General features: G+C 35.3%; 4 protein-coding genes across 5 annotated transcripts; 1 reads left to right on the top strand and 3 right to left on the bottom strand.

Moving 5' to 3' along the window:
• Positions 1-26: 26 nt before the first annotated feature.
• Positions 27-2,091, bottom strand: LOC120116818 (probable signal peptidase complex subunit 2). 2 transcript variants are annotated; one of them, XM_039137234.1, is made up of 5 exons: positions 1,931-2,091; positions 1,661-1,812; positions 1,038-1,119; positions 446-588; positions 27-254 (listed from the first exon to the last, which is right to left on the bottom strand). In XM_039137234.1, the coding sequence occupies exons 1-5, from the start codon at positions 2,030-2,032 to the stop codon at positions 158-160; spliced, it is 576 nt and encodes a 191-aa protein (XP_038993165.1). In that variant the 5' UTR covers positions 2,033-2,091; the 3' UTR covers positions 27-157. The 2 variants fall into 2 exon arrangements, with proteins under 2 accessions (XP_038993165.1, XP_038993166.1); XM_039137235.1 differs by lacking the exon at positions 1,038-1,119 and having other exon boundaries at positions 1,666-1,812.
• Positions 2,092-12,512: 10,421 nt separating this feature from the next.
• On the bottom strand, positions 12,513-14,077 carry LOC120116869. The gene is made up of 3 exons (XM_039137263.1): positions 14,072-14,077; positions 12,910-13,002; positions 12,513-12,860 (listed from the first exon to the last, which is right to left on the bottom strand). The coding sequence occupies exons 1-3, from the start codon at positions 14,075-14,077 to the stop codon at positions 12,513-12,515; spliced, it is 447 nt and encodes a 148-aa protein (XP_038993194.1).
• On the top strand, positions 14,076-14,960 carry LOC120116868 (leucine-rich repeat extensin-like protein 1). The gene has a single exon (XM_039137262.1). The coding sequence runs from the start codon at positions 14,076-14,078 to the stop codon at positions 14,958-14,960; it is 885 nt and encodes a 294-aa protein (XP_038993193.1).
• Positions 14,961-17,706: 2,746 nt separating this feature from the next.
• On the bottom strand, positions 17,707-20,420 carry LOC120116763 (eukaryotic translation initiation factor 3 subunit F-like). Its single transcript, XM_039137178.1, has 6 exons — positions 20,103-20,420; positions 19,372-19,451; positions 18,563-18,792; positions 18,202-18,323; positions 18,007-18,120; positions 17,707-17,865 (listed from the first exon to the last, which is right to left on the bottom strand). Exons 1-6 carry the CDS (start codon positions 20,325-20,327, stop codon positions 17,776-17,778), a joined length of 861 nt encoding a protein of 286 aa, XP_038993109.1. The 5' UTR covers positions 20,328-20,420; the 3' UTR covers positions 17,707-17,775.
• Between the last annotated feature and the right edge of the window lie 6,220 nt (positions 20,421-26,640).

The raw sequence follows: 26,640 nt of genomic DNA, 5'->3' as shown, positions 1-26,640 counted from the left end.
ACTAAGCATGTAAATCGCGGGCCTAATCTTTCAGGCAAAGTTACCAAAATATTGAAAAGAACAATAATTATAATGAAAATCTATATCAAACCCACAACAGTGCCAGAATTCACAGTTTTAACGAAGTGGCCTAGCAACGTAAACCATTCTGCTTCGATCACTTCTTTTTCTTCGGTTCTCCTAGATAATCATCAATTAGTGCTTCAACATCTTTCCAGAATAGGCCCTCCACCAGTACTCCATCCTTGGTGAACCTGCAATATCTCAACAGGTTATAAATGTCAAAAAGGATTGCATATTTTACTTGTCTTGAGTGCGCCAGAAACTGGCAGAGTTTTTGCATATATGGGTCCGACATTGATACTTGAAAAATATGAAAAGTCCGAGTAACATGGCTAAAAAACCCAGATGGTAAAGAGCAATGTAAAGGAGAAGGGAGAGATACCACTGGGTAACACTTTTAGAAAACTCTACTGGTTTGCCTGCAGATATTGACCTGGGATCTCCACTCTTTATATTAAGCGTATAAAGATCAGAGAATCTCGGTAACTTCGAAGAGACCACCAATCCGGTGCTGGTGACAGATCCCTGCAAACATGAAATCAGAGCTTAGATGTAGAAAATAACACATGCGAGGCTTTTACACCAGCACACTCAAAGGGCAATGATGGGTGTTTGTTTATGTTTAGTTTGTACAAGAAATACAAGTTATAACTACCTTGAGCAACGCTAAGAATCCATGTATCTATTGGATGCTAGTTATTATTACATTTTCTTATAAAGCATTGGCAGTACACCAAAAATTGGTAACATTGTGCAAATATAAAGATGAGGTATAAAAGCATCAGATCTGAGCTCATCATAGACGCAACGCAATCCTTTAATTTCATTTATGTAGCGAATACTTTACAACTTCCCATTATAATCTTGGACCCATAGTAGATGACAATGTTTCTCATCAAGTTGTAAACCCAAGAATACACCATCATGCCAGTAAGATATAAGAAAATGTTCAATTAGAAAGCAAAGGAACTTACAGCGGGAGGATAAGTCGATATAATTGCATTTTTTTCGTTTGTGTAGCTGATCAGCTGAAGTATTACATTGAAAACTATATACTTGCCAGTGTCAAGGATCAAACAAACATGAAAGTAACGTAAAAGATTACACACTATCAGGTTGCCAAGAAAAGCAAGATGAAATCTAAGAAACCAAAAGAATATATTTGGCGAACTAAGACTACGTCTAGTTGTTGCTTTACACCTGGAAACATGAAATAAAAAGTTCATTTGGTTAGAAAAGCTAATCTAGTTTCACATAACTAAATTAAAATTTATTTTTTAACAACAATATTTCTAGTTTCACTTTCATACGGATCAAATATGGATAGATATGCATTACGTTTACTCATTTCAGTAAGTAAATTTCTGTGTTACTATCTGCTTCTATTAAATAACAACATTAACTACCAAACACAACCTAAATTAGATTATATCTCCTTTATCATCACAAATCTTCAATTAAAAATTATTCCAATAAATTAAATTCAAATTTATCCTAAATATTCTTAAAAAATACTCTTTGTTGCCATTAAAATAAAAGAAAATAACAAGTTTTAGAATAAAAATCAATCATAAATCAGTGACAAGAAAAAGGATATAATACAATGCAACCGATGAGGAAATCACGGTTTCCAGGAAACTTCTTTTTGTAAAATTCAGCAAATAGAGCGATTACAATTATAACCGTTCCAATGAATAATCTGACATTGCTCATCCTCGCATCTTCCACATATCCACGGCTCGTAACAATCTATTCAGATTCCAAAATAAAAACAGGACTAAATATTCAAAATCGAGCAGTAAATTGTGAAAATTAATGGATCAAAGTGTTATTTTGATCGATTTTTCTTTTCTTTTTCTTTTTTTACCTCCGAGACCGATTCGTCGAGCATGTGTTTGAGGGAATTGTGATCGAAAAGATTGACCTTCTTTGCATTTTTGGTTCCCTCCTCCGCCTTCTTTCCCTGCATTTTGTGGAGATTTCAGTGGAAATGTTTTGGAACGGCGTTGCTGATAATTACAGAATGGAGGGAAGATGACGGTGTTGCTCCAAGTAAAGGTTTATAAGTGAAGTAAAGGTTTATAAGTGATCTTCTGCTAACATACAAAAACGTATACGTTTCATCACGTGATCACTAGCGTTTTTTTTATTTATGTATTTATTATGGATATTTAATTTATTAACGGTGTAAATTGAATTAAATGTATATTTTTTTACAAAGAATTAAATGTATATTCAAATCAAAATTTATATTTTCTAATATTCTCTACTTCTCATCGTTAGAGTTGTGACTTAATTTCTTCTTGAATCATGTCATGAAGCTATGGTGGTACAGAGCAGTATAATTTGTTTCATAATTTGATTCTTCTTTCGCTTTTATGTTGATTAAGAAAGCAAATTCAGTTAGAATAATATTTTTCTTATGTAAGTTTTTTTTTAGGTATGTAAATGAATAGAGTGTTCGATATATTGTTCGTGTACTACAGGGGCGGATGCACAAAGCCCCATAGGGGTCAAGTGCATCCCCATTATTTAGGGGGGAAAATAAAATTTAGTATAATATGTTAAAGAAAAATGGAAAACATAAAAAAAATTTGCACCCCCATTATTTTTAAGTAAAGAAAATTAAAATTTTGGACCCCCATTTATAAATTTCTGGATCCGCCACTGGTGTACTATCCTTATAACGTTCATTTGTGAAGCTAAATAAACGAGTATGAACAAAAAAAATTATGTTCATTTAATAAACGAACGAACACGAACAAAGGTGCATTCGGTTCGTTTATGTTCACGAATAAACTCATTTATGAGCTTGTTCATCAACTCATTTACTTATATTCATGAACAAGCTCGTTTACCTGGTTATTCTTTTCCTTTAGTGACCAAAAATCACATATAATATACGATTTTTAACCAACTTTTTCCGGATTTGCCAAAATGACCAACAAAATCGCAATGCGATCGCTAATTCGCAACGCGATCTCCATTATCGCAAATCAGTTTCAAGATTCGCAACGCGATTATGACTATCGCAATGTGATTTTCCAATTTCGCGTTGCGATTTTCCCAATTCGCAATGCGAATAAGTAAATCGCAACGCGAATTGGGAAAATCGCAATGCGATACTGACTATCGCAACGCGATAATACAAAATCGCAACGCGATACTGACTTTCGCAACGCGATACTTACTTTCGCAACGCGATACTGACTTTCGCAACGAGATAATACATAATCGCAATGCGATTTTCAAAGCGCCATTAGTATCGCAACGCGTATTTTATTTTCAAATTTCAAACACGAATATTAATATATTAGAACACTGAACCGTCCACAGTATATCCCGTAATCGTAACTCATAACCTAAAACCTAAAATCACAACTCAGTCCCATCTCCATCTCTCACTCTCTCACCCATCTCCGACGAAATCCGTCCCCATCTCCGGCGAAATCCGTCTATCTCCATCTCTCAGAGCCACCCTCACAATCAGAAATGGAAAATCAACCAAATCAACCACCGATGGTTAGTTTTTTTAATTATTTTCTTTTTGAAATTTTTTGCATTATTATTAGGTTTTTCATATTGAAATTGATGATAAGTTTACTGGTAATTTCAATAATAGATTAACCATTTCACTTAGATTGCTTATTAAATCAACCGAGAATCGCAACACGAAATGAAAATCGCAACGACAAAATCGCAACGCGATTTTAGTTTCGCGTTGCGATTCTCTCGTTGCGATAGTCATTTTCGTGTTGCGATTTTCATTTTCAGAAACTATTCTTCTTCTGCAAATTGAAACTTGAATGAATTGCATTACTTCAACCAAAAAAATAAAGACAAATACGAAATTCACAGTGTTGCAAATTTAAGTTTGAAGAATAAACTACTACTCTTTATGTTTATTATTGTTTTTGGTATATCTAACTTAGTATGTTTATTGTTTTTGTAGAACTTTTATTCGGCTCAATTGACCTTAAGAAATAAAGTCAGCCTTGCCAAAACAATTGCGTCGAAGCTTTCACCTGCACAAAGAAAAATGTTTGAGGATACTTGCTTCGGGCCATGGCTGAAAGTACAACATCCCGGTGGAGATGCGATGTTGACACACCTGTTTCTTCAAACCATGACTAGCGATCTACCAGATACTATACAACGTTGTGATGAAGAGATATGGTTTGATTTTCCACCGGCGTATATTTGTTTTGGGCGGGAGGAGTTTTGCTTAATCACCGGTCTACGCTTCGGACACGATGATGTAGGTCGGTACACTAGACACATTACCCGCCCATCATGGTTATCCCGGGTTTTTCCTGAGCTGGAGAGGCCGAATCTACATGTGGAAGACCTGATAAGATTATTGAATAAGAAAGATGGTTTTACTCGGATGGATGACGTCGATGTTGTCCGAGTATGCCTTCTAATACTTTTGCATGCCGGCTTTTTAGGCAGAGAGGCCAGACAACCTATTCCGAATGATCTAATCAAATTGGTAGAAGACCTAAATGCGTGGAACCTGTTTCCGTGGGGCTCGTATTTATGGAAAGCTACATGGAATAAGTTATCGTCTGCCTTGGATGATCAAAAAAGTTTGCATGGCGATGGTTCCAAATACACTTTGACAGGCTTTATTTGGGCCTTTAAGGTAAGAATTTTTATATAATGTTTCCAAAATTATAAGTAATTATTAACAATTACTAATGTTTGTTATTATATTGTTTGTAGATTTGGATATTTGAGGCCTTTCCCGCCATGAAGACATATGCAATAAAAACTTCAAATGATATTCCTAGGGCTATTTCCTGAAAGAGGAAACGAACCTTGCAATGGGAAGATTTACTACGGTATACGACAATAAATAATGTAAGTTAACATAAATACTACCATATGTTTATAAACAAGTTATTACTAGTACACGTTTAACTTTGTTTGAGCTTTTATATTGTTAGGAGGCCAACACTCCATTACAGAGGCTGACACCCACGGAAGCTGAGCTTGCCACTGATTGGTGGCAAGCTAGTAAGCGTTTTTTTGATGGCACGGATGATGAGCAGCCTCCACTTCGGGAGCCATCACCTCACCCAGAGCTATCACCTCACCCAGAGCCATCACCTGATCGACCCGACTATACACCTCCACAACGACAGTCATCACCTATTCTGTCACATCATCGAGCCTCTTCTCCACCATCACCGCAAGATAGGCGACCGTCAAAGATGCCACGACGTTTATCTCCCTGTTCTCCACCTCCAAGGGATGAGTTAGGGGAGTTACGTGATGAGGTCAATGTCTTGCGTGAGGAGGTCGGTACTTTACGCAAAGACGATGGTGCATGGCGTGTTGATGTGTCTACTTTACGCAGTGAGGTAGCCGCTCTACGTGAGATGGTAGCATCATTGTAGAATGAGGTTCATACTCTACGCAACGAGGTAAGTTTAAGATTTTTCATATTTAACTTGATGATAAATTTACTCGTAATTTCACTTAGATTAACCATTTCACTTAGATTGCTTAATAAATTCATTCGGTTGCTGCCAATACTGCTAAACTATTTTTGTTAGTATTTGTTTTTGGTTTTTTTTTGTCTTTTGGTTGAAGTAATGCAATCCATTCAAGTTTCAATTTGCAGAAGAAGAATAGTTTACTTTCGCAACACAAAAATGACTATCGCAACGCGGAAATGGCTATCGTAGTGCGAAATGAAAATCGCAACGACAAAATCGCAATGCGAAATGAAAATCGCAACGCGAAATGAAAATCGCAATGCGATTTGTGTTTCGCGTTGCGATTTTCATTTCGCATTGCGATTTTGTCGTTGCGATTTTCATTTCGCGTTGCGATAGCCATTTCCGCGTTGCGATAGTCATTTTCGTGTTGCGAAAGTAAGTTTCGTGTTGCGAAAGTAAACTATTCTTCTTCTGGAATGTTTATATATGTTATCCTTTTTAATGTTTATATAAGTGCTTACTTCTGGAATGTTATATGATGCATTTTGTGAACTATGATAGAATAATGACTTGGGTGAATACAATTCAAGTTTGAAACATATTTGTCTTTGTTTAATATCATGTCTGTTTATTTACTGATTTATGTATTAATTTTTTTTAGCGGCCCGATAAGGTGGATGCTTTATGTCAGGTTTTCCTTGCACGACGGAGTTCACGCATCAGACAGCGTGCACGTGCTATTACATCTCCGTTCACCCCAATGGTGCGAAGACTCCGCAAGAAGAAGCCCGACTCACCTGTCATCCCTCAAGAATCCCCTCCAATCGTTCAAGAGGCCCCTATCATCCCTCAAGAGTCCCCCCACCACCGTTCAAGAGGCTACTGTCATCGTTGAAGAGGTCCCTCCCACCATTCCAGAGCCCGATTCACATGGGGTAATATATCGAATTATTGAGAAACCCCAACCGTTGTCGGACATGATGGATGAGAGTTGGCTCTCATATGAGTTACCGGCTAGTACCCTTCCAGTATCTGAAGTGGAGAGGAGACAACTACCGGAAACAATTCTGGATAATACCCTTTGGGCTAAGACCGCAGTTGATTTTTATCTACATGAGCGGAGCCAAGGGTGTTACACTGACATAAGCAAACTTAACGATGAGATGTATTTGTTGCTTAATCAGTCTTGGTGGGGTGTGTTATTAGGGGTTGAAGACAGTGGCTATTTCGATGGGGAGGTAAGTCTTATATTTGTCTTATATATGATTTTGATTAATTTTTTTAAAAATTAATGTAATTCACTAATATATGTCTTTTTTTGTATAACAACATATCGATGCGTGGGTGTCACGTCTTCTAATAATAAGGAAGCTTAGGAAAAATAAAAAAAATTCGCGATATACAATAATGCCGGTGGCTTTTCACGCAGTTCACTTGAAGAATCAACGAGATGAATCATTTTCGTTGGGCAATGGACAAGCTAAACTTTATCCTGCATGGTAGGAGGTCGATAAGGTTAGTGTTTATTTTTTAAATTTTTTAAAGGTGTTCATAAATAAGTGCGCAAATAAATGAATTATTACTTATGATTGTATGTGTTTATCCCTGTTTTGGAACGTCGTCATTGGCTTCTCGTCCAACTTCAGCTCCCATCCCTGAAGATAATAGTATATGACAGCATGATAAATTACATATCACTGTCTGATTTGAGAGATATTATCAAGGGATGGATCTCTCATTTGGCTAAGTTCTTGGATGGGATTAATTATTGGACTCATTCTGGACACAAGAAGCCAAAGAAGTTCAATGTCACAGTTTTCAGAGACGAGACCGCGCCACAACAATCGCCGGGAGCCAGAGGGGATTGTGGTCCTCTCGTATGCATGTGCTTGGCGCGTTTGACAACGGGAAGCACAGAGTTTCTACCTCCCACCGATAGAGATAGAGCTGCAGTAGGCTTGTGGTTTCGGCATTATATGGCTAGAGTGATATATTCGAGACGCTGCCTACTTGCATCCGCGTTATGAAAGTATCCATTGTTAATTGGTAAGTCAAATGCAAGTTTTGTTAACATATATACTCTTTTTGGTTTGAAAATGTTTGGTTAAGTACCTAGAATTCAATAATTTGCTATTTGTAGGTTTTAGATGTGTAGGAAGTCTTGTTTGAGCAAATGTTTGGTTTCTGCAGGTTAATCCTTAAGTGAGCTGCGTGAAATGGATGTACGGGTGCGAAAGTTGATTCATTGATTCAATAATTGATGAAGAAATAAGAATTATTATTATTTTTAGATTGTTTAATTGATTTGTAAAAAATAATTTGTAAATGTTGATTTGTTTAATTGATGTGTACATAATTCTTATTTGTGCTTGTTTAATTGATTGAAATGTAATAGTTGATTTGTTGATTTTCAATCTGCATTATGTTGAAGGCAAAACAGACTATCGCAACACGAAACTGACTATCGCAACGAGAGAATCGCAATGCGAAATGAAAATCGCAACGAGAAAATCGCAATGCGATTTTCATTTCGCATTGCGATTTTCTCGTTGCGATAGCCATTTTCGCGTTGCGATAGCCATTTTCGCGTTGCGATAGTCATTTTCGCGTTGCGATTTCCCCGTTGTGATAGTCAAATGAATGTCTAATAAGTGATAACAACTGAACAGATCATAGCAATGTTCAAACTCAAGTTACTAATACATGCCTAACTGAAAATGTTAAACGTGCACACATAAAATACACATAATACAACGTTTGCATTTAAAAATCACCTAAGTTAACAGTCCCAAAAGGTGAAACCGGTTGTGATTGGGATTTTGAAGATGATTGCGATTTTGATTGCCTTTTGCTTGACACCATATGAGCTTTGGATTTTGATGAGGATCCATATTTTGGTAGAGGAAAAGATGATTATGATGGCACTGGTGAACCACATGTCAACCTTGTATGACCACTTTCCTTGCACCGACTACATGTCGATCTCTTCTTCTCTTCACCCTTAGACGGTATACGATCGTGACTTTTTGGTCGGCCATGTAGCCTTCTGTCCATGGCTGGTGGCAAAACTGTTTGTAAGTCATCTGGTATGTCCCACTCAGAAGGATGTGGAATATGGTAGACAATCTCGGCATAAGTCTGTCGATATACTTCTGTAGTGTAGCAATCCATAGCGTATGTGCTTGAATCATCTTGGTTTAGATGAAGAGCAACTTTTATAACATGGCCACACTGATAACCAGATGTTTGCCATTTCATACAACTACACGTCCTTGCATTTAGATCGACAAGCCCATTTAAGTTATTATCCAGTACTTCAAACAAAGTGTTTGAACATGGTTCAACTCTCCATGACGTTGACTTCACAACACGTTTCGTTATCTTTTTTTCAGTCCATGGTGTAACACGATGTTCCAATGTTCCTGTAAATTTAAATAAATAATACTTAGTAAAATATATGATAAGTTACGAATTCAAAGAAATAATACCTGCATGGTTTCTTTTCTTGTAGTACCACTGTTGAATAGAGGCTCGAAAAAACTCCATTAACATAGTAATGGGTAATTTTCGGGAATGACGACTTAGAGCGTTGATTGATTCTGCACTATTAGACGTCATGAAACCATATCTTGCTCCAAGTTGATGTACTCTTGACCATCTTTCAAACCCGACATCTTCTAGTGTTTGAGAACACTGAGGCAAAACACGTCTTAAACAGTTTATATGCTTATTGAAATCCACTTCCCGATAAGCTTTTACAGTCTTCCAGTATGTCCATTTGTGCTTTTTTATACCAGCATACCTTGATTTTAGATTTCTATACAAATGAACACCACAAAGTCCATAAAAAGCATCTGGGAAACACCTTCTAACAGCGTTGTCAATTGAGTTTGCCCTATCGGATATGATTGTCAGATTGCTAATAGGACCTATGCAATCCCTAAGATGCCCCATAAACCATGTCTATGAATCAGAGGTTTCAGATTTGCCAACCCCGTAAGCTATTGGCAATATCCCATTGTTAGCATCCATGGCTACTGCTAATAAGTTTACTCCAAGGTATCGACCTTTCAAATGTGCTCCGTCAACTGTAATAACTGGGCGCATGCAAGTAATAAACGAACGAATCTACAAAATAATACACACAAGAAATATAATCATTTAAATGTGAAATGCATGTAACTAACAAAAATGAGTCAACAGAATTATATTGATTTACTAACCGCAGCACCAATGGCGATAAACAGCAACTCAAAGCGTCCATCTCTATCTGTTTTGATATGAGTTACCGACCCAGGATTTTTCAGCTTTAAATTGTGACAATAAGCCGGCAGTTGGGCAAACGATGCTTCTGGCGACCCCCTCAACAATTCCAAGGCATAACATTTGGCTCTCCAAGCTTGAGAATATGATATACTAATCTTGAACCGAGCATTCATGTCAGTCATAATTTCATGTCCCTGATATACCCTGCCATTCAAAAACATTAACTCAGCCAGAAAACCACCCAACACCTTTTTGTTTGTCTGTCTATGGTGAGGAAAAACTTGGGTTCTTGAACATGTATGTTTATCAATAAAATTCCTAACTTGAAACATTTCGCAATCTTTTATCCTCTTTGCAATCATACGCCACGTACAGTTTTTGTCAATCATACACCTTGTTTCGAAATGATCTTTGCTTGATTTGTTAACTTTTAGTTTATAGCCATCTTCCACACATTTCGTATACAAAGCTATCTTCAAGTATTCCTTTGTATCAAAACAATCATCTTTCTTGGTACGAATAACTTTTGTGTAACAATCAACTGTTTTCTTTACCAACTCTTCTTCCGGTATCTGAAGTAATTCTGGCATATTCCAGTTATACTCCCGTGGCATTTTCTTTTCTTCGGGGACTTTTTCTTCTTCTTTTTCTTCTTCAGGATTATATGAATTACAGAATGGATGTTCAACATGTTCATTCACAGTCGTAACTTCCTCCTCATTATCATCAACAACATCTTCCTCAGCAACGGCTGTTTCATCATCAAAATTCGGGTATTGACCAATATCAAAATCATTACACACAGGGTCTGTTTCTTCTTCTGAAACATCATCAAAATCCGAGTATTGACTAATATCAAAGTCCAGGTATTGACCAAGATCAAATTTCGAATACTGACTAGTACTCACAATTTTTTCTGTTGGCTCATCATCGTCTAATTGGTCAATACGAAAACCGGAATTTGGTGCTGAAAGTTGATTGGGATTTAGATTAGAGAAAGGTTGTGGATTTTGAGAAAAACTTAGTTGATTACTACCCGCTACTGACCCAACAATACTACTTCTAGGTTCAACAACATACAATGTAACATCATCACTTGAAACACTAATGTAAGCAATGAATCATTCAACATCTTCATTATCGGTTAACAAATAAACTTTACCATTTCTCTGATAAGATAGCCTAAATCCACTTAGGGGCTCTAAATTCAATTTCTTTGAAACACATAACATTAGAGTTTCATAAGTTAACTTTTTTAATGACAGTTTTAGTTGAAGATTCATGGGTAAAGGCATATATTGTAAAACACCATGAACATTCTCCCATGACCCTCCAAAACACAAATCTATCCAAACATGATCAACATTAGATGATTTTATGGTTGTAAATTAATTTACTAAGCAAACGAGCTGCGAAACTAAGACCTGTTGCCGGATGGGGAAGGATGTAGGAACGGATATAGGAACGGATGTCGCCGGAGAGAGTGATAGATGGAGATGGAATGAGTTGCGATTTAGGGATTTAGGTTATGAGTTGTTGCTGCTGCGTAGATATATACCCAAAAAATTTGTGTTGCGAAACTAAAACCTGTTGCGAACTTTGAAAATCGCATTGCGATTCTGTATTATCTCGTTGCGATAGTCAGAATCTCGTTGCGAAAGTCAGAATCGCGTTGCGAAAGTCAGAATCACGTTGCGAAAGTCAGTATCGCGTTGCGAAAGTTAGTATCGCGTTGCGAAAGTCAGTATCGCGTTGCGATTTTGTATTATCGCGTTGCGATAGTCAGTATCGCATTGCGATTTTCCAAATTCGCGTTGCGATTTACTTATTCGCATTGCGAATTGGGAAAATCGCAACGTGAAATTGGAAAATCGCATTGCGATAGTCATAATCGCGTTGCGAATCTGGAAACTGATTTGCGATAATGGAGATCGCGTTGCGAATTAGCGATCGCATTGCGATTTTGTTGGTCATTTTGGCAAATTCGGAAAAAGTTGGTTAAAATCGTATATTATATGAGATTTTTGGTCACTGAGGTTATTTTCTCTTTTAAATATTGGTGAAGGTAGTGACTAAATTGAACACATGATAAAATTTAAATTTAAACTGTGAATTTTAAAGAGTTTAAGTACTAGTGGAGTAAATTTACCATTTTTCTTTGGCTCACTAATGAAATGATAAAACTAAAAATTAAAGATATAAAAAGACACTAAACGAATGTTAAACGAATACTAAATGAACACGTTCATGAACTCATGAACATTAAACGAACATATTTGTGAACAATAAATAAACGAACATGATTACCTTCAAAAATAAAAAAAAATGAACACGAACATGATACTAAAAATTTAAGGGAACACGAACCAACCATGAACATCTTCAAAAATGAACAAACAAACTCCAACATAATCTTGTTCATTCAAGCTTAGTTTATTTACACCCTTACTTTTGTTTCCTATCCCTATAAATATAAAGCGGAGAATAAGATTTTATGATAAGAGTTGTAACTGTTGTAACAAATCTTGTAATTCTTCAACTTTTCTTCTCCTTTATGCGTGATTTTTTATTTTTGAGTTTTTTTACGTAAAATTTTATTTATTTGTTTGTTTTTAATCATATTCGTTTGTCATTAATCGTTCTGATAATCATAATAATCATATAAATGTTTTAAATAAATTATATTCAATATAATATATTACTTTTTTTTTGCTAAAAATAGAACATTCAAATGAACTAGGTGTGGATTCCAAGACGTCCACGAGTCAAACCTACAAGCATATCAGTCACCAAATTCGTCTCCCTTCTTATAAACGTAATTCGAACCTCCCACTCTTGTTTAATGAGAGCTCCAATATGATGAACAAGGACAGTTCCTCGAGCAGCTATATTCAACGATGATAACATGTGAAATGTCAAAGTGTTATCAGTTCCTACAATCACCTTATGAAAGTCCAACCTCCATGCATGTTTTAGTGCCTCATGTATCGCCCAAAGCTCTACTGACAAAACAAAGCAATTTCCAAGACTCTTAACAAATCTAAATATCCACCTTCCTTGCTCGCATCGTAAAGCCCTTGGCCCCTGCAACAGTCGTCAAGTCTTGACAACGAACGGAATCAACTGCATTTACCTTGATCCATCCTTCCGATGACAGCTTCCATTTAGAGAGTTTCAATGATGAGTTCATAGTTGGTTGTATGATTTCACGAGAAACTATAGTTCCCTGCAGCAATCTCAAGCTTCGACTAATTATATCATCAAGTTTAAAATAATTTCCGTCAAAAATAAGAAACTTACGTTGTTTCCAAAAATTCCAACATATAATGGGAAATAAAATCATACGATTCTTGCACCATAAAGCTTCTTTGCTTCCGCAAGTTGTTCGGCAACCAATCCATCAATGGTACCGACAATACACAAATTCCAAGAGTTTATCCCTTTTAATCAGCCAAGATCGAACCTTTGGGCAATGTCGAAGTACATGATCAATGTCTTCTTCCCCCAAATTATAAATGTGGACGACCAACACACTCTTTATTAATTAATAAACTTACGCGCAAACTAGTCAAAGTCTAATGCGCGGAGGGATTTCGAGTTTGCAGATCAATTTCCAACAGGATTCTCGACCCCTAACTTCTACTATGATTTCGAAGTGAACACAACGTCAGACTAGGGTGTCGTTTCCAAGAGTTGCTTGTGACAGTTGCATGAAGCAATTTTTTCTTACAATATAAGATATCAATTTAATTAGAAAAGAACTAGAATATTTTTCTTTTCTTTTTTTATAAAAAAAAAGTATCATGTTTCGGACATTTAAACATTTTATTTATCATCTTTTATTTAATATTTTTTATAAATATAAATTTTTTTGTATTAGTATATAATAAAATTAAATTCTTAAAATTATGCCCCCACTGTCGTTTTGATTATGGAAAATGGATCAGATATGATATTGGGCTGTTGGGATCTTCAAAAAACACAAATTTTGGTTGCCCCACAGAGTTTATGCTTTCCGGGTCAGACCAATCCAAAAGAAAAGATATATAAAGCAATTGACTTTTGACCTTAATGAACCAATCATATTTCGCCAATTTAAAATCCCAGAGCCAGACACACACGTCACGGAGGCTAAAGCCGTCATTTCATTTTCCTTGCTTTTCTCCACCTCCCTTGCCAAGCAAATCATCTCCACTCAGTTCCCCACTCTCAAAGTTCTAAAAAAAGAAATTAAAGGAAAATCCCTTTTTATCCGGCGAATGTTAGCATATTATCAACCGCGAACTGTCGCAAACCTCCATGGCCGCTTCCTATCGACCGCCTCCAGCGTCAGCACTAGATCTCAATCTCACCGTTGTCTCCGCCAAGCATCTAAAAAACGTCAACTGGCGAAACGGCGATCTCAAACCCTACGCTGTCTTTTGGGTCGATCCAGACCGCCGTCTGTCTACCCGCTCGGATGATTCCGGATCAACCCAACCGGTATGGAACGAGCGGTTCACCCTTCCTCTTACCGTCTCTCTCCAAGACACCGTTTTAACCCTCGAGATTTTCCACTCCGAGCCATCGGAAACCCCGAAGCCGTTAGTCGGCACTCTCCGGCTCGAACTCAAAGAATTATCCAAACCGGATGACCGTTTGAAGATTCGGACCTTTTCTCTCCTCCGACCCTCGGGTCGTCCGCAAGGCAAGATTCGGGTGAAACTCGGGATCCGCGAACGTCCCCTTCCTCCACCGCCTGATTACCATTATGCCCCTTCCAGCTATTATTACACAAATACCCCTCCACCACCCCATCCGCCAAGATACCCTGCTTCGCCCTACGTGTCTCTTCCGCAAACGCCGCCGTACTCCTCCATCGCGGATGCTTATCCTCCTAATTTCTCCAGCCACTACTATCCATCTCCGCTGCCGCCTATGCCTCCGCGTCCTTTCTTGGAGCGATCTTACAGCTACGGCGGTCCATCAGCTCCGTTAGATTACTCTCCGAATGATTATAGACCTAGAGGAGTCTCTAGGCTCGGGACTGGATTAGCTGTTGGAGCGGCTGCGGCGTCTTTAGGTGGCCTGACGTTAGAAGGAGGAGTGAGATTCGAAGAAGAAAAGATTGGTCAAAGAGTGGAGCACGACGTGTCATCAAGGGGGAGGGATGATTATAGTGATTATCGTCATCCGGATTATTGATTGGTTTTGAATTGCGATGAATATGATAACGATGACGATGATTTATATAATATATATATATTATGTAAATAATCTGTGATCTTCTGATGATCGGTTTGTGTTTTTCATGTCTGGGTCGTTTAAAATGATCCGATAAGGAGTGGGTTAGGAATAACTCTTGATGTTTGTTATGTGCTAGTGTCTTCTGCTACGATAATAAATTGCTAGTTTTTCATTCAGTTTTTTCCCTTTCTGTTTTCACTGAATGCTTTCTTCTGTTTTGCTGAATGTGATGGAAGGTAATTGAACTTTGGATTAACACTGGTTTAAATCATTTTCAGCTAGGGTGGTTCGGAAATGCTTGCTTTATCTAACTTGTATGCCTTTGATGCTCTAAGATTACCGTAGAACGTGACTTTGATTTTGTGATTTTGATGCTCAAGATTACCGTAGAAATAGAATGCTTGCTTTATCTAATCCTAGTATACTGAATGCTTTGTGAAGGTTTTTTTCCCCTTTGGCTGCTATATATGGCCTATATATAACTTGCTGTGTGTGCTCTTCCAGATTCTATTGTTTGTTTATTAAAGCATTATTTATCCTTGTGTGTGCTGCGTAGAATTTGCAAGCCGAATCCAGAGTGTGCAAGCCCTTTTGCTCCAAGTATTTAACGCCTAGTAATGGTATTTGAGATTCCTTTTGCTGTTCAGCGATGTAGTGAAGAAGTTCTTGTAGTAGGGATGATAGTTATGTGTGGTGTCCTGCTGTCCTGTGGATCCTCCATGAAACTAAGTTTAGCATGCAGGAAGAGAAAAAAGGGTGAACTTTTTGTGTTTTATGATATACTATCTTGTTGAAGAAGATTACAGGTGTAAGTTTTGGGGGAAAATCATTCGGGATTAATTCCGGGATGTTAAGGATGGCACGATATTTCCATGCTTGTTAAAATCTTTGAATGATTGGTGGTCGCAGTATGGTGCCCTAGAGAAACGAGTTGTTGACTATTAGGGAGTGTTTAATGAGTTGAGCAGCTCGTGAGTTGTTCAAACTTGACTCGATCAAAACTCGATTAACGCATGACTCGAGCTTGACTTGAGACTTTAATGAGTTAAGTAATGTCTGATTCGACTCGATAAGTTTGCGAGCAGTTCGTTGATTTTTTTTTATATAAATTTTTAGAAGTTTGGTGAATGCAAGCAACAATGGATGAAGTGAAGAGATGTTGATTTTCTTATTTTTAGGGTTGATTATGTATCGTTGAATCTTTTTTTCTTTTTCGAAGAATTTTTTAATATGTTAGTTTGATGTATTTGTGGATTGTTATTTTAGTTTTAATATATTAGTTTAGTGTATTTGTGGATTGTTATTTTAGAGAGTAAATTTTGAAATTACTTCATTCATTGTTTTGATAATTTTTTTGTTTAAAATGTTTATAATAAGTTCTATATAGTATTATTAGATTTTACCTATAGTTAAAAAGATAAAATTTCTAGTGAATTTAACAATCAACGAGTTAAGTTGAGCAACAAGTTTTTTTATTGAGCATGAGTTGAGTAAAATTTAATAAGTTTAATGATCAATGAGTTGAGCAGTAAAAATTTTGAACGAGTACGAGTCAAGCACTTAACAACTTGATTGGCTTCTCGATGAGCACCTTTATTGACTATGTCATCCAAACTTGTTTGTCACCTTCAACTTATTGATAGTGTATGTATACATATAAACTACTACGAGACCTGTTATGCTTATCCCTTCTTTCCTTCCTTGCCAGGCTTATCTTTAATGCCTCTCTTTTCCTAATGCTTTACTTATCATAAACTTGGGATGTTAATAGCAGGAATGTTGATTTCTGGTTCCTACTGAAGACAGTACTAACAAAGGGTGTTTGGGGATGGTTTTCTTACCCCATATTTATGTTATAACTTATTCAAGTTTGATTCAAATAACATTTGAATTTATAACTATTGAATCGAGCATGAGGAACAATTTGAACCATTGATCAAATCAAAATTAAGCATCGGTTATTATGTCGGAAAATTCAAACCATTAACTAAATCAAATATGATTTGAACCCTTTTTTTTCCTTTAGAAATATATATTTTTACATCTTTTAATTGTTTCAAATGAGATTTTAATGTAATTGGATGATTATGTAAAAAAGTATATGCATGAAACACGTAGATCGCGCGAGTCCTTAAACTTCGGGGAGTGAATCCAACTTAACCTCGATCAATTCAATTATATTTAAAGTTAAACGTAATGTTTAGTTAGTACGAGGTTTAACAAATTTGTAAATTTCATGAAGAAATCATAATCCTTTGAAATTTTACAGGGAATTCCATCTCTTGAATTTAAGGAAAGAATAAGTTCTCAAGTTAATTGAAATGATTTTTTTCTCATAGAAAATCAACTAATATTCCATCATTTCGTACATATTCTTACACTTCTTTCAATGAAATGACGAAAGATTGAAAATGTTTGCACTCAGAATTTGACTCATCAAGCCAGTGGCCAAAAAAAAAAAAACCTTTGATTGAACCAGTTTCTGAAACGCTTCCATGCTTTCAGTTTTCAAATTGAACCCGTCTGATTGTCATATCATGTAATATATATATATATATATATATATACGGCAAGATTAAACAGAAAAGAAAAATTAATAATTCTGAAAGGAAAATAAATAAAAAAACATATTAAAGAGATTTCATTCAAGAGTAAATAGTTACTTCAAGAGTAAATAGTTACACGAGAAGAACTAAATATGCTGTGAAGAATTGTGGCAATCAACACAGTACAGTTAACCTACAAAAGGGGAATGTATCGGATCAGACCAAAATCAGAGGATCTGAGCAGCTGTGTTCAACTTTTCTGCAAGTGCAAGTTGTGTCCTAGTAATGCTCGACAAATATAATAACAGCAACTGATCCTGCACGACACAATCCTCGAGAGTTAGTTCCATAAATGATATCACCAAACGTTTCAATAATAGGATCCCAGCTAAAACCATAAAAGTTGGGAGATTTAACCAAGCCACAGTTGTTATGATATTTAGAAATTAATCATATACCTGAAGACTATCATTAACAAGCTTATCAAAAGCTGGAGGCGATAGTTTAGGTAAAGCTGCTACCGTATCTGATATAAATCTGCCGATGCTATTATCTGCTGCAACACGCCCTTCCTGAGAATGGAAATCAAAATTATTAAAGGCAGCAGTTGGGACTTGTGACCAAAATAAATATAATGGAGCTAACTTACGTACCACAACATCATCAACATATTTGTAGATATCATCTATTAAAGCCAAAAGTCTCTGCATTGTGACTTCCATTCCTTCCAAATCAGTTGGCAGTTTATCAACCGATGTTGTCTTCAGGATGTCAACTGATTTTACAACAAAGTTATTCAATTAAATTAAGTAACATCAAGGTTTCACATGCAGTCGAGGATAAAGAAAGAACAAAAACTCATGCAGGATATATCTGCAAAGTAACAAACAATAAACATTCCTATTCTTTGACATTTGTTTATGCACACAAACAGAGGTACAGAGAGCGTAGACAATTTCATAAATTCATAGCAGAAACAAGTTAGCATCGAAAGACAGTTCAAATGACACATACATCCAAGTAGCTCAGCCTCAACCATGCGTAGATTAAGAGGAATTTCTTGAAATTGAGAAGCAAGTTGTCTGTCTCCAAGAGCTAAATTGACAGAAACATAGGCCTTTATAGTACCCTCTCCATTCCTAAATCCTGTATCCACTGTCAGATGAACAGGGTTAGGAACTTCCCTAGAATAAAAATCATGGATCAACGCACTACGGCCTGTAACTCCAAGACCAGTAGAATACCTGGAAAAAGTTGGACAAATTAATGGCCTAGTTGGAATTATTAGAGATATATACAAACTCGCATTCGGTGGGCAATTGGCAATGAGGGAAAACATATTGAAGATACAGCAAAAATGCCCAGATAGGGCACTGGCGAAAAAATATTCAGTGTTGCCATCAATTTTTTATTCTCTTTATTCTCTCAACTAGAGAAAAATCTACCGTGTTTCTGGAAGATGGCCGGACAACATGGCGTCTTCTCGAAAGGCCCGGCCAACACGGCATCTTTCAATCTCAAGCAGTGTAGAAGACACCCTGTAATTCGGGCATCTTCCTTGGAGAGGCCCTGTGATTCTGGCGTCTTCTCCGGCGTATTGTAGAAAGGACCCTACTTGAGAAAATAATTTCCAGCAACCACTATTTCGGGAATCTTTTTCCACATCTTCAGTTGGTTGATTTTGCCTTGAAAAGATACTTTTAATACGAATGGTTTCATTTTTTCATGACACCTAAAACTACTTGGACATAAACAATTACCTCATTTATCTTTCCTTAGCAAAATAACAAAAATAGGTAGGACCGTAGGGGGTTGAGAATCACCATCCAACAATGACTTCTTTTGGGTTCACTTTTTGGTGGGAGACTAACAAATTATGATGGTATTCAATATCTAACGCAACCTGCAGCAATAAACAAAAAATATAAAATCAATTTAAAAAACCTAAAAAATATTTCATAAAATCGTGAATAGGAACAAAACATCAAAGCAGTGACTGTAAAATATTTCACCTACATCAGTCAAAATATTAAGACTAATTACTAATTCAATATTACAATTTGTGTTCTTATTTGGAATCTAGTATAATAATCAGCAATTACAAACAAAAATAAACAGAACAGATAATCTCCAACAACTCCAAAACAAAACAATGCAATATAAGTTATATTTATGAAATTATTTGAATAAAACGAAATAATTGTTTTATTGCAATATAAGTTATATTCATGAAATTATTTGAATGCAACCTAATTTATATTTTCGTGCAAAGTCCATCATCAATCTTTATACAGCCAACATTATAAAGTACTAAGAATTTGAAAAGGAAAAAACAAAAGAAAAGAAAAAACCAGCTCAATTCATTTAGAAAACCCTGATATGGGTACCATAAATCTATTTTTAATCAATTATTTCAACACATTGCTCTAAAAATTTTAGCTAATAAACAGAAAAGGAGTCCAAATTTAACTATAACCTAGACAGATCTCAATAAAAACAAACAAATCTGAAAAAAATTTAAAATACAGAATTTTTAACATAAAAAATAGGGCACCTGGTCGGCGGATTCAGTGTGAGGAACGGCATAGGAGTTACGTATATCGACGGTGCCATCAGAAAGGACGGAGCCAAGGAGCGTACCGATTACGCGCTCGGCTTGGTCGGGACGCCTGACGTAGCAGTCGCAGATGTTAAAGATGACGAGAGGGTGAACTTCCGCCGAAAAGTTCGCCGTCGACTGCGTGCTGAATTGCAAAACGGTACGATCGCCGTTCGCCATAATGTCTCGCCGATCTTATTGTTTTGGGTTCCAGAGAGAGCAGAAAGACGGGAGAGATAGTTTAGGGTTTTGGAGAAACGTATCTACTTTTTAGCTTTACTTTATAATAAATTTTGCAGATCGATGTTTGCCCAATTATCCACGTACTGGACGCAATTCCGGCCTGTTTTTATTGGGCTGCATATTATCCATTTATCCTTTCTTCTACTCAAGCGTACAAGTTTTTTGAAATATTACATATTAGTCACTAAATTTTAGGCGGTCTCTCGTTTGGATAACTAAACTTCAGTTATGTCATTAACTTTTTCGATTTTTTTTTATTTTAAATAATTGGATCCTTAAAAATAAAACTGCTAGATGACATGGCATTTTTATGCTAATGTGTGTAGATATATAAAACCAAAAAAAATGTATCTCTTTTTTCAATGCATTTTTATTTATATGTTTTTTTGTTATATTTCATCTTCTTCATTAAAGATTTTTTCCTCATTTTCAAACCCCATTGAAAATTACTATTCTCTGGCTATCGATACAACTATCATATACACCAATAAATTTATCTCATCATCTTTTATCGTTCTATTTATTTATATTTCTATAAAATTTTATTAAAATTCGATATAAAAATTTATTGTGAGGATTTGAGATTTTATCAATTTTAAGAAATTTATGATATTTGTATAAAAATTTGAACGAGAGGAGTACTATACGAGAAGATTGATAATATCTTGAAATTAATCTTATATGACGACCATTAGTGGAGTTTGAGCATTAAAGATCAACTTTTTAATGTATTTTTATTGATTTTAAGTGAAAATAAAAGAAAATCAATCTAAGAGAAAAAAAGAGAAGTATAAATATTTTGGAAATATTTTTTTATGAACAGTGATCAGTGGTCGAAGAATGATGATGGTTGAAATAGATTAGTTTTTTCTACGAAAATGAAGAAGATAACATCATGTCACAATGATATTAAAAGTTTAATGATAGAGTGATTAAAAAGCAATTCAAGAATTAAATACTATAATTAAATATTTTACAATGCAATAGCCAAATCAAAAAGATAATAAAAGTCTAATGACTAATGATGTAGTTTGTCTTTTAAAAATTAAAGACAAAATTGTAGTTAGAAGTGAAGTAGATATTAAGCATCGTTCTAGCAACTTTAAATCCAAAACTGCGCATAAAATTTTAAAAAATATTTTTTTCAAAGATAAGTAATTTTCATTCCAAATCCAAAAAGGATGCAACTACAGCTGCAACAATACACCAGACTGCAATAGTACAACAAAACCAAAAGCTCAAGCAATAAACAAAAAATAACAAAGCCTAAGCACAACGTCAAACCAAAACAAAACAACCACCCAAGGCCATTTACACTAATCCCCAATTCGCACAAAGTTACAGGTTCACCCTATCCTCCATATTGTTGTAGCATCCTTGCAGCCTAGAGCCCACAACATCTTTAATCTTTCCATATACCACTTTTGTAACACCCCAACTCGTATCCGACCCGGATCTGAGTCTGAGGTGTCACGTCAACTTTTAAACCTTTACTTGTTCAAAATAATGAAAAATTCCCGTTAAATAAAACTTCCTATTATTTCAAAATAAAAGTTTTCACACTTATCAGAGCATATACAATTCAAATTGTTTAATGACATGCCAACTACATCTAAAAGAATAAAATACATATTAAACATTTCTTTTCTGATCTGAACTTTGTAAGAAAGATGTTGACCTGTCTTGCTCTTCTCAGCTTCTATATTCACTTTCTGTAACCTGCGTGTGAAACACTCACATGCTAAGTCGATGACTTAGTGAGGCATAAAAAAACATATCTAATGAAATTCATATCCACTAATCATGCATGATTGTTTTATACTATTAAATCATACAACTCATATACTTTTTCCATATAACAATTACATACTTGTACACATACATATCATCATTTATATTTTTATCATACTCTTATACTATTATACTTCATATCTCTTATTTCTTGTTCATATGATTTATTACGTTCATATTCTATATCTTATAACAAATTCTGATATCATCATATAAGTCATTTATACTTATTCACATATACATCAACATATATTCATGTATATCATATAACAGATGCAATAACCCATATCACACATATATCATGTCATACAATTCATATCACACATCATATACATATATTACATACATTGTTTTCACAAATATCCATGTACACATGTGAGAACTATAAATATGTGAGTCTGTAGAAATTGTGCACTAATGATGTCACCACAACTCGTATAAATGCACCGAAGTGCCACGTAGAATTACACCATAATACCGCGTAGAAATGCACCAAAGTGCCATATAAGGTTGTCCCTAAGGACCACGAAGAAAATTCCTTAAGAATCATATACATATGCCAAGGATCAAGTATGTGTCTCAAAAGACCTCACACATCTTCCAAAGAATACATATATGTCCCGAAGGACTGCGTAGACCCTCGACTCTTGGCATGCCAACTATACCTCTAGCTCTCATGTCACATAACATGGGCATTAATATTTATGTTAGCATACATTCACATATACACATAGTCACATAGTTCTTTTACATAGCTCATTTTCATATAAGTCACATATCACATATACATATAAATACATGGTTCACTTACGCGTAGAACATTTTCATATGATTCACATATCACAGAGCTTATCACGTGTAATTGTATTCTTTTTCATATAATCACATAGTCATATAATAATTCATATGACATGCTTTCTCTTTCACATATCTCATGTCATGTATCATATCTTGTGATCATGTAATCATGTTACTTATAATCACATAACTTCTACTCATAGGGTTCAACATCATTAAACTTAGTTCACTTTCCATATTATCATACATTTATATAATATTATATGTCCTATCATTAACCTATAAACTTACTTATATACTCATATATACTCTTTAATATAATTGTATAGTAATTCTCTATAATTGTATCATATACTGAGTTTACCTAAGTCTTCCTTTATAAAGTTTATACTACAAGTTCAAATAGTCTCATTCTATCCTATACATAGTTTCTACTTATCTTATCTCACTTCTCCTTTCACTCACATAATTCATCTATATACTAGTTTTATCTATTTATTTAGTTTAATTTCCATGACTTCTATAATACTTTTTCATAAAGTTTTGTAATTCTCCACTTTATAACTCATAAACCGTAGTTTCCTTTAAGTACATAATTATTCCCTATATAACTTATGTATCATTACTTATGTTTATGCTCTCAAATTTATACTATCCTCATAGAGTCTCTTAATCTTTCTCGTGTAATCACTTATACCATATAATATGACTTATACTTAGTTATCTTATATTCACATATAAATATATATCAATGATTCATTAACTTGTAGCTTATGTCACGTGTTCATTTTATTCTTTATGTCTTTATCATATAACTTATTTCATGTTCTTCCATTATTACATAATAATGTTTTACACAAATCATATAGCATATACAAAGCATATCAATATCTTTAATCATGCATACATACAATTAATGTAATACATATAATCACCTATAGCACATATAATCATAACAAACACATAATCATGTTCATGACTTCATGCATATTACTTTAGGAAATAGACTCATTGCAAGTCTCATTTCCATTAAACACTACAGATCACTAGTATGCACTCACCTTGGCCTCACTAAGTTCCGATCCCCTTTTTATGATTTCATTTCTTTCGATCGAATCTTAACTTGATAATCGTTCCGGAACTTGTTCATATTCAATATCTACATAATCATACGTTGATACATATCAGTATCCCATTGATATACTCTAATCTATCATTTCTTAGACCAAAAGAAATGTCTATTTCTATTTCCCCTTGAAGTGCATCGATACATTTTACACTGTATCGATGCATCCCTTAACATGTGCATCGATGCACTACCCCGTGCATCGATACATTACCCCGTGCATCGATACACAAATTACATTCGATATTTCCATTTTGAGGGGTGTATCGATGCACTCCCTATGCACCAATGCACTCATTGCATTCGATGTTCATTTATTTGAGAGTGCATCGGTACACATTAAATGTGCATCGATGCACATAACCCAGAAATTCCAGTTAGAGCACGAAATTCACTTTCTTTTTAGCTCAACTCTTCATATTTCATCCCCTTTTATATTCTTAACTCACATACACATATTCAAACTCATTTCTATTCATTAATCACCTCTTTAACATCAAAATCGTATTTTCCATATGTAATTCAAGAATTACACTAAATTTTCATCATGTTTCAAATTCAATTCTATTGCTTCTAACTTCTTAATTAGACCCTTGATAAGTCAAATTCATCCTTAGAATTTCAAAAACCTTTCTATAATAAAAGTTCATTTATAAACTCTTAATATAAATTCCTTTCTAATTCTCTCTTCTTGGTGTTTTAAACTTATATAAGCTTTCCTTAAGCTTATATAACCCCCAAAGACTCAAATCAACTTAAAAATTCAAGAAATCAACAGCTAAATCAAACTTACCTTTGCTCTTGGCTTCCACGTGAAGAAGAAGAAAGGAGAAGAAGAGAACTCTGGAGAAATCTCTCCCTTTCCACGTGGTTCCCTTTTCTTATAAAGGAAAAATAAAAATCTTACTTGTCAATTAGCCATTTTACCCTTTAATTCATTCCATAATTACTAAATAACCTTCATCATATATTCCAATAAATCATTGAATTATTCAATTATCCTAATTTAATTACCAATTTCTGAAATTTTTCAATCTAGTCACTAACCCGATATTGAGGATGTTACAACTTTTGAGGGCCTCTCAACTCCCCTAAAAAAAATTCAATTACACTCTTCCCATATACAATACAATAAGTTTGTCTAAGAAATCTTCAAGATGCATACAAATAGAGAATGACCTTTCAAGTTACAAATCACCCAGTTCAAGCTCTCATCCCAACCCCTCAGCCTACAAGGTTGAATTACAACATTCCACACACGAAAAGAACAAGGGCAAATACCAAAAATATGATCCATATATTCCTCATCCAAGCCACACATTGCACAGTCTCTGTCCACCATAATGCCCATATGAGTAAGCTTATCTTTCGCAGGCATCCTATAAAAAATGACCATCTAGGACACAATTGAAAATTTATGTACATGCCAGGCAAACCAGATTTTCTTCTGTCAATTAATTTTCTCCTTCTTGTCCCTTATACTCTCCCAAATCCACCTGCAACTCATCTTCATCCAGTCCACTCTTCCAGCAAACAAAACCACAGTCTCCCCTCTTAATTTGATCAGCTTCTTCAAAACTGATCTGTGGCTCGATTTACAATCAGCAGACCAATAATCTTGGCCTTTCAAAGCATAATCCTTAATCCAAGCCATCCATAGAGAGCCCTCGTCCGCAAGGATATTTTTAATGAGTATCAAATCGTATGATTTATTCAAGCAAGATAAATCATTTAATCTCAGGCCCTCATTAGACTTCAATCTGTAAATCTGCCCCTAGCTAACCCTTGCTCCCTTAGCAGGAGTATCACTTCCTTTCCTAAAGAACCTCGTGCACAATTGTTCAATTCTTCTGATCATAGCTTTAGGAAGAACCTACTGTCTGCACCAATAGTTGGAAATGTTAAACATCACAGCTTTGATAAGCTGCAACCTCCCACCATAACTCAACTTCTTATGAGACCAGACTGCAAGCTTACCCCTAACTTTCTCCAACAGAGGCATACAATCTTTTTATGTGAGCTTCCTAGTCACTAAAGGTATACCAAGGTACCTAACATGAAGTTTACCCTCATTGAACCTAGTAGCATTTTTAATATTGCTTAGGACCTCATAATCTATACCACACATAACGATTTCAATTTTATCAACATTCAACTTCAATCTAGATATCCTATAGAACACCTTCAAGAGATTCTTCACTCTCACCACTGAATCCACTAAGCCCTTGCAAAAGATGATCAAGTCTCCAACAAAACATAAATGGGTTAAAGAGATTCTCTTGCACTTGGGATGATATTTAAATATCCACTTCTTAGTAGCAGTATCCAACAACCTAGATAACACATTCATCACAATGATAAACAAATAGGGTGACAGTGGGTCCCCTTACCTCATACCTCTCTTCCTACTAAAATACCCCACTAAGTTTCCATTAAACACCACTGAGAACCTTTAAGCTTTAACATAAGCCTCTATCCATATTCTAAACCCATCAGGCAATCTCAAAGCAGCCAAAACATTACTCAAAAACTCTT

Source organism: Hibiscus syriacus, unplaced genomic scaffold, assembly GCF_006381635.1.
Source record: "Hibiscus syriacus cultivar Baekdansim isolate YM2019G1 unplaced genomic scaffold, ASM638163v2 tig00110303_pilon, whole genome shotgun sequence".
Lineage (NCBI taxonomy): Eukaryota > Viridiplantae > Streptophyta > Magnoliopsida > Malvales > Malvaceae > Hibiscus > Hibiscus syriacus.
The sequence above is the reverse complement of the archived record's forward strand: the minus strand, read 5'-3'. Positions and strand labels throughout refer to the sequence as shown.